This window comes from Barbus barbus (genome assembly GCF_936440315.1).
Source record: "Barbus barbus genome assembly, chromosome: 20".
Classification (NCBI taxonomy): Eukaryota; Metazoa; Chordata; class Actinopteri; order Cypriniformes; family Cyprinidae; genus Barbus; species Barbus barbus.
This window is the reverse complement of record NC_136748.1, coordinates 28,031,817-28,040,975: the sequence shown is the minus strand read 5'-3', so window position 1 is coordinate 28,040,975 and position 9,159 is coordinate 28,031,817. Positions and strand designations below refer to the sequence as shown.

The 9,159-nt window shown below is 37.5% G+C and overlaps 1 protein-coding gene across 1 annotated transcript; it reads right to left on the bottom strand.

Annotated features, from left to right (window-relative positions):
• Window positions 1-295: 295 nt before the first annotated feature.
• vsnl1b (visinin-like 1b) lies at window positions 296-6,595 on the bottom strand. The gene is made up of 4 exons (XM_079443004.1): window positions 6,361-6,595; window positions 4,179-4,345; window positions 2,651-2,866; window positions 296-1,987 (listed from the first exon to the last, which is right to left on the bottom strand). Exons 2-4 carry the CDS (start codon window positions 4,338-4,340, stop codon window positions 1,790-1,792), a joined length of 576 nt encoding a protein of 191 aa, XP_079299130.1. The 5' UTR covers window positions 4,341-4,345; window positions 6,361-6,595; the 3' UTR covers window positions 296-1,789.
• Between the last annotated feature and the right edge of the window lie 2,564 nt (window positions 6,596-9,159).

Genomic DNA, 9,159 nt, shown 5'->3' with positions numbered 1-9,159 from the left:
GACTCTCATTCTGACGGCACCCATTCACTGCAGAGGATTCATTGGTGTAATGCTACATTTCTCCAAATCTGATGAAGAAACAAGCTCATCAACATCTTGGATGTCCTGAGGGTGAGTAACTTTTTATTTTGGGGTAAAATATTCCTTTCGGTCTCCAACCGTTAGCACCTGCTCATTCAGTATGTTCAGAATTTGTATTTGTCAGTTTAAACCTACATCCTCTGTCATAAACCACAATGATCTTCCTAGATATCATTAACCATCTGATTTGTGCTCACACACGACCAAGCACCTGCGTTCTGAAAACAACCCATAGATAGTTTATTGATTTTAATCACAATGTCATCAGTGCAACTGTTACATACCGAGTTGAAGACATGCCACAAATAAAACACAAACCTCATATTACACAATTAAATGACTGCTTCAATTTGGCTTTGCCGTATTAGGTACAAATATTTACAGGGCAAACATATACACTATTTATTGGGCAGTTGCATTTTACAAAGATGTGCCTTGTTCTCCGCCAAAGGGACTGACACCGTCCTGAATGTCACAAGATGTGAACGTAGGAGATCTGGAATGCCATATTTTTAAAGTCTCAGGAGAACGTAACATACGGAGGATACAAAATGTCGAGAATAACATAACGAGGGTACTGGAAGTAATTGAAAAGTTGCTCCTGAGGGATGCAGCTAAAAACCATGGGTACTGGAGTAGAAATACTGTTTTACAAAAAACGGTTGAATAAAAATGCAGCACACTAAGAGTAAACGTGTACCAAACCCATTTAGGATAAGGTTTTGTCATAAAACCAGGGGAAGCGGATTCATTACTAAACGCCCTCCAGGGAAAATTTGCTTAAAATGTTATATTGCCCTTTCTGTATTATTACTAAAAACGAATTCACAGGCAACCATTCATGCATGTGCGCAAAGTAAAAAAAGAGCGTAACACAATAAGAACGATGCCAGCGGTGGTCTTTTAACGTCAAGGAAAAGAAACATTGGTTTTAGACTGGTTATACAGGTTATTAGGTCCTCGTGTCGGTGCAAATTAGGATGAAACCAGCAGAAGCCAATGGCAGATGCAAATCATGACGGAGGCGGGGCTGGACGTGTGCCTTACAGAAAGCTTTTACCACACACATGGTACGTCTTTAAGAGGAAACATGCACCCGAGGGAGGACATCTAATGGATAGATGAGGAACGAATGTAAATCTCACACATTAGCATTGTTATTGATACTATCATTTATATAAGGCCTCCCTTGTATTATTTGTCAAGGTTGCCGAAATGAAGAGAGAGTAGATTTGTACACTTAGGACATGCATGCAAATAACACATTTATATTCTCAAGTACAAGCACGTTTGGAAGGAGGGCTGCACAAACCTCTCCGCCCTCCTTAATTTCGAGTATTGAAGTTCGACAGACTGATTTCATCGTAACATTTAGTGTGACGCGCTTCGGTTCCCAAACTACTGCGTGAAGTACGGAAGTAGTGCGGCGTGTGATCGGAAGTATTGCGGCTAGAAATTAAATACGGTGGAGCACTTCACTGACGATGGATGCGTGAAAACAACTGGACTCGTTTGATTTACACGTCTCACATTGTTGCATGTTGGAAATATACTCTAAACTCTTTAGCAGTTAACGTTCTCATGCATACTAGTTGTTCGATCACAAGAAGAAAGTTTGTTTAAAAGTAGTCCAAACATGTTACTCTTGTGGAAATGAGAGTGGAAATGGATAACTCGTTCAGTCCGGAGCATGCTAGCATGCGCAGCCTCACTTCTGCATGTCGCACTGCAAGAGCAGTACGATGGACGGGTCGCTCTTGGCGGCTTCTTTGAACTCATCTAGTGAGATCTGGTCATCGTTGTTTTTATCCATCTTGCTGAAGATCCGATCCACTCTCTGCTGTGGTGTCAGACCGTCCTCGTTCATCTTCATCATTATCACCGTGCCCACCATTTTATAAATAGCCTTCGCACAAAGAGGAGAAAAGACATGAGGAGGCGCTGATATGCCCAGTATTCGAGCTGAAATGTCCTTCTAATTTATTTTCTCAGTTTTGCCATTGGCACTTTCCATAAATATGATACATGGTAATTTTAAATGAAGTTGAAGTGTGTGAATTCTGTGCCACTAGCGTCACCAAGCAAATTACGTCCAGACCCATCGGGTCACTCAAATATACAGATCGCAATTCTGTTCCATGCTGCTAGTGGTGCAAACGTCACACACCTCACCTTTAAACAATTACATATGAAACTAAATTAAGGATGAATCTGCAACCTTGCTACTCATTCTGACATGTATTTATTTATTATTTCATACGGTGGGCGAGAGAGCTCAACGCGCTGCAACTTCAAAAAACACATGCAAATAGAAAAAGCACCAGCAAATCAAGAAAACATCTTCATCAGTTTGACAGCAGGTGCTGCAAATGCTCACAACACAACCAAATAAAGAATTTTATTTGCTTTGTGTTTCTTTGGTTGTGTTTTGAGTATTTGCAGCGCGTGTGTTGTCAAATTGATGAAGTTGTTTTCTTAATTTGCAGGTGTTTTTTTCTATTTGCAGCGCGTTGGGTTGTCTCGGCCACCGTAATTTCATACTTATTGCAAATAAACTTTTTTCTTATACCTCTATAATCTCCAGCATCTCCACTCGAGTGATCTTGCCGTCTCCATCCAGGTCGTACATGTTGAAGGCCCAGTTGAGCTTCTGCTCGAAGCTTCCCCGTGACGTGATGGACAGGGCACAGATGAACTCTCTGAAGTCGATAGTACCGTCGCTATTCTTATCAAAGGTCCTGAATGCATGCTGCGCAAACTTTGACGCATCACCGTAAGGGAAGAACTGCAGGAAAAAATTAGATTTGCCGATATTTTGCTTTAAATAAAAATGGAGGTCTCAAACTTTAACTAAATATTCAAGTTTAAAGCTGAACTTGTGAATCTGGACAAACTATTAGAAACTGCTGTGTTTGATTTTCTGTGGAACATAAAGAGAAAATATAATTCCGAAGAGTCTTCAAGCAGTTATTTTATTCAATATTTTAGTGACCTCAAACAAAATTGAGTCTTGTGACGTGCATAAGACTTCCTCTCTGCTTCAGACCAAGATTATTAGTGAATATCGTCTCACATCTGGCTGTAGATGACTTGAAATATTGCTGTTCAACTACATGCTTTTCTGTCCTTTTTGGACCTTAGTAGACGTGAACACTGTTCTATTTAAAAGTTCTTCTAAACGTCTGCCCACATACAGCTCTGGATTGACACGAACGTCAGTAAATAATGACAGCGTTTTCATTTTTGAGTGAACTGTTCCTTTAAGAGGGATTTGTGAACAATTCATTGATTTTCATGTGAATTTCCTACAGCAGTCACTGCAGGTTCTGTTCTTTGCTTCAGGTTCATTCCTCGGCAATTCATAAAAAAATAAGTGGGCATTGAGCAGTGGGTACAAGTACATCTAACAGCGTGTTTTCACTGAGGTCCTCACAGCGTCAGTCGTTTTTATGAATACAATTTCACAGACGGATGCTTTGACTGTAGTTTGTGCTTCGCTCCAGTAAAATGTGTTACCTTACTGTCCTACGTTAAACATACTATGACACTTACTTTCTTTTTTGTAGCTCTCTTCTCCTTTTCTGACCTCCTTATTCTACATCTACAGCTACATTTTTCAAAACGTCGTCTTTTTCCTGACATTTTTATTAAACCCAGTTATATTTTTTCAAATCAAAGTACAATTTCAGCATTTTTTTTTATTTTAGCCCAATTTGTTTTTAGCCTTTTCCATGACCTTTTTATTAAATCTATATTTTTGCATGGCCGCATGGTTAATTTCAATAATCCTCAAAGTAAAATTTCTAATTATTTAAAATTTACTGGCTAGGGAGTTCTGAACGGATGCCAGTTTTTCATCTCCTTTTTCCTGACCTTTTTATTAAATCTATATTTTTTCAAAGGTTGAATGGTTACTTTCAATAATCCTCAAAGTAGAGATATGTATAAAGTCAAACAGGTTTGGAACAACATGAGAGAAAATGATGACAGAAAATTTATTTTTGGGTGAACTATCCCTTTAAAACTTAGTAAAAGCCCCAAGTAGGAGCTCTAGTAATATTGATTTTTTAATTGCATTAAAACCTGTAGATTCTCACCTTAACATAGAGCTGCTGGAACTCCTCCAGGTTTAGTCGACCGCTGGGACAGTCTTTCAGGAAGCCCTTGTACCATTGCTTGAGCTCATGTTCATTAAACTCTGTGTTCTTCACAAGGTCCTCCATCACCTCAGGGGTCAGTTTGCTGTTCTGTTTTCCCATGATTACTAAATGAGGAAGAAAGAAATAATATAGAATATTCTCCCAGATCGAAACTGTTAATGAATGGCACGTTTACAGTTATTTTCTGACAACTGCTCTTCTCCTAAAATGAGAATCCGAGTTGAATTTTAATCCATCTATAGACACTGATATCAAAATAGAGCAACAACATAAACTGTCACAAAATAATATTTTTTTGATTAGTTGGTCACGTTTTAAAAGCCAGTGCTGATCATTTGTATATGAGCATCAGCCATTAAAAACAGTGTATTTGTAAACCTCTTTCTAAGGAGGAGGTTGGCTGATATGCTGTATGCATAATACAATTTAATAATAGCAAATAATAAAAATATTTTTCAAAGTGGTAAATGAAGATTATTGGAGTTCATTTTACAAGAAAATATTATTTCAATTTTTCTACTTCAGAATTCTACATTTATTGTAGTGTGTTAATTTGTAATTATTTGTGAAATTTACTAACATTTTTTGAGTGATTATTTTTTGTAGAGTACACAAATTTGCTGAAATAATGCTTATATATAATATATATAAGTTTATTTATTTTAAATCACTCAGATTATTAGAAAATGTGTGCTGTCCAAAGATTTTAGATATATACTTTTGACAATAGATTTTTAAAAACGATACCTTATTTTATTAGCCAATAAGGCCGCAGGACCTAATTGCAAGAAACAGTTTTATAAATAAATAAAAAAAGATATAATGAAAAGTGTATTGTCATTTAAGATTTTCTCAACGTAAGAGCTTTCTTCAAACTGCATGCCAATATTTGGTTACTTTGAAATATGAAATTGAAGTTATTGCATGGACAACAGAAATGGTGATTCCACATTATGTCAGTTCCCAAAATATTATGCACCTAACGAATTGGAAATCTCATATACACCGAAAATAGCTGACTTCCGCATTGCAAAATAAGCTAGATATATAAAGAAGGAGCAATTTGGTGTCGAGCATAAAATATGAATCTCCACATTACAATGCACACAAAATAGGCTAGTTGTAAAATGATGTCCAGTGTGATCAGCTCGTCCTGGCTGTGATGTTGTGCTTCTCGAAATAGATCAAAGTCACAAGAGTTTATGTGTAAATGGGCATCAGGTAAAATAGGCTACAAACGGGGAGGGGTTGGAGAGGGGCTTTTTATTTTCATGTGGAGCGTCTGTCTGCTGGCAGCCTCTCCTGCATCAAATCAAATGTGAGCGTGAAAAACAGAGCAGCCTCGAACACATTTGATAAGAATGCGGCTTTAATTAAAGACAGTCGGGAATTATTACCCACACCACAGATAAGATCGTCACTCTTATGTAATAGTGCTGAGGCTTTTTCAAGCACCGATGGCTGAACGAATGACCTTGAGAAGGGAAACCACTGGGAAGCGATGCAGAATAACGATCCGTGATCTTTAACGGAGGAGACGCGTTGAAGAGCATCGTGTCACCATCTGTGCGCTTGCTTTAGATGCTGTTTATACATCACGAGCCTTGTGGTGTGACAGAATATGGGTAGAACATCGTTTACTTATGCCGAGCCTACTCGGGCATTTTCACGTGTTTTTATTGATGCACCAATGTGAATTTGGACCGATCCGCCAGAGCCCGCAGAGAAAAGACGCAGTCCCTTTTGCTCAAATCACATCAGAAATCTCTCAAGTGAGGCTGAGAAGCATCAGTGCATCTCTCAAATTCATTACACAATACCAAAGGTTCGTCTCTGAGCAAATAGGCAGTAACAAGCAACCAGTGAGCTTTTGTTGCAATTGTCAAATGTTTTAATTAAAGCCTAATACACCCTTAACCTGCGCAAAGTGCTCAAATCAGGCCACGTAGGCTACTAATAACGCATGCGAGTGAACGTCACTCATTCATTCACACGTTCACCCATTCATCACCATTGACGCCTGTTAGATCGTTTCTCTGCATTAAATGGAAAAAGCAAAAAAAAAAAGAAACACACATGACTGCGACAGCTGCATATGCACGCATGCATCGCCTCTTACCTTTAAGTAACGCGTTAGAGGCTGATGGAAATGTGCTGGTGCTCGCAAGCCGTCCGGTTTCGCGTGTGTCGAACCCAAATTCGTCGCGTTTACTGAACGCCAAATAACGTGTAAAGGTGATTCCAGCAGACACGATCCCGCTTCCGTCTATGTGTGTGCGCTATGCGACGCAAGACATGCGGCATGCAGAGAGCATCACCACCACCACGCTATGCTGCTCCTCGCCTGCGTTTGCGCAAATTGGATGCTTGCAACCAGGGAGCTCGTGTCTATTAACAACAGTATGCATGCTTTACGTGCGAATCTGTTGGTGAATGGTCTTTATTAACTATTGCAAAATCTCTCTGTTCTGTATGTTGGGGTTCCCAAAGTCTCCAGTGCCATATGTGAGGGAATAATAGTTTATTTTAAATTAACCTCATTTATTCCGTTTTCTGTAAATGTGTTCATCTGACCTAGTTAAAATCCAGTATTCTTCAATTCACATAGGCATGCAATTTACTGGATTTTAACATTCCTTTTATTGAGAACCAAACATTTTCTACAAATAGTATAACCAAACATGTCAAGGCACGAAAGAAATGACAGAAAAATGTACAATGCTTTCTAATTTTTACTTTTAGACATTTTTCCAAAAATGTCAGTTTTAAATTGTTCAAACATAAATGCTGATTCAATTTAGGGTCAGTTTGAGCCCAGCAAAACACTGCAGAAAATTCAGTTAAAGTGAAAGAAAACAGTTGGTAAATGCGCTCAAATCTTAGGCTGATGATACACGGTGCAACTTTGGGCATTATTGCCATCAATGGGCAGCCAGGTGAGACACAGGCCCACGGCCGATGTAAAGTATCCAGATAAAAAATATGGGTAGCACTTTATTTTACTGTCCTGTTCCTCCTGTACATACTATGTACTTATTGTAGTAATTACAATAACTAGGTACTGTAAAAAGTGATAAGTTGACTTTGGAACTGAGGAAACCTGTTGCCTTAAAATGATTAAGTAAATAATAATAAAAATAAAAAAAAAGTTAAGTGAACTTGACAATTCACTTAACTTGTACTTTTTATTATTATTAATTACTTAATTGGGGAAGTCGTGGCCTAATGGTTAGAGAGTTGGACTCGTAATCCAAAGGTTGCGGGTTCGAGTCTCGGGCCACCATGTGTGTTCACGGTGTGTGTTCACTGCTGTGTGTGTGTGTTCACTGCTGTGTGTGTGCACGTTGGATGGGTTAAATGCAGAGCATGAATTCTGAGTATGGGTCACCATACTTGGCTGAATGTCACTTCACTTTAATCATTTTAAGGCAACTGGTTTCCTCAGTTTTTTTGAATTGTCAACTTATCACTTTTTACAATGCAGCCTATTTATGAAATATTGTGTGTAATCAAGCAGCACGCAGACTCAACCAGAGTAAAACAAGCAAAGTTTCACAAAAGTACAATATTTCATTGTGTTTGGGGCAAATATCTGCACTCCTTGAATGCAGAATTTGGGAGCTGTAGCTAACTGCTGTAATCACTGTAAAAAACTAAAATTGTTTCAACTTAAAATAATTTACCCCGCTGACTTAAAATTTTTCATTTAGTCAACTAAAATATTCCAGTTGTCCCTTTAATTAACATTGAGTAACTTAAAATTTTTAGTTTAGTCCACTTGAAATTTTAAGTCAGCGGGGGTAACTAATTATTTTAAGTTGAAACAACTTTTTGAAACAATATTTTTTTTACAGTGAGTGAACCTACCCCTACCCCATTACCTTATATTACCAGATCTTTCTTGGTTAAGTATACACTGTAACTATATGTAAGTACATGTAAAATAAAGTGCAACCAAAATTTGTTACTCATTCTCAATGGGAAATTGCCCAAGCAACATTGCTCAAAAAGTTGCCTCATGTCTCAGAGACCCCAAACATATGTAATATTTTCATGGGTGTTTGAAACGTTAATTTATCCTTATTTTTTACGTAGCTAAGAGCGGATGTGGCCATTTTAAACCTGAATGAGCGTGGCTTCTGGTGTCTTAGCTTCCAGTTATTTTTAACAGCACAAAACAGGTCATTACGCTGCTTGATATAACAAATTGGTATTTATTATCATATTATTTTAATGTATTCACTTAATTATAAACATACTATGTAGTGCAAATATTTGTACTATTTACATTAAAAAAGAAGTAACATGAATATGAGGGTTATTGAAAACCTAAATGAGGTTTTAAGATTTTCTAGTGATTTATAGCAGAGATATTGTATGTGGTTTTAAATGGCATCAATTTGAAGGATTTCTTTAATCACTTGCAAATGTAGTCTGCTTCCTTTTTGAATCAACAGCTCAACAGCTGAACCAGCCAATTAAGCGGTTGGAAAACTGTTGTATATATAATTTTGCTCACATTCATTTTAATTGGCTTCAGCCTTTCAAGTCATTTTAGTGGAAACACTAGGCCTACCTCTGTTTTGTTAGTCATTTACTCACCCTCATATTGATTTATGACGTTTTTTGTGTATGAAACAAAGGTTTCTTAGCAGAATGTCCAAGCTGTTCTTTTCCATGAAGGTTAATGGTGGCCACATGCATGGTCCTTCAAGGAAATGTCTGATACTGTAATATTTTTATAGTGACATTTTTATCATACAGAATAAGTAATTACATATTACTAATGCATTTCAAAGCAATAATAATAATATGTGGACCAAATGTTTTCATTTCTCTAGATTATTCATGTTTATGTACTATGCTGTAGGCATTGTGCTTCCAGTAAATGAACTTCATATAAACTATCATCTCTGTT

What these genes read in the sequence shown, in the direction of transcription:
- vsnl1b (XM_079443004.1), bottom strand. Translation starts at nt 4,340, where the DNA reads ATGGGAAAACAGAACAGCAAACTGACCCCTGAGGTGATGGAGGACCTT. An exon ending in TCCAGCAGCTCTATGTTAAG is followed by an intron (nt 2,867 to 4,178) that starts GTGAGAATCTAC and finishes TTTTTCCTGCAG; the next exon opens with TTCTTCCCTTACGGTGATGC. An exon ending in AGATGCTGGAGATTATAGAG is followed by an intron (nt 1,988 to 2,650) that starts GTATAAGAAAAA and finishes CTTTGTGCGAAG; the next exon opens with GCTATTTATAAAATGGTGGG.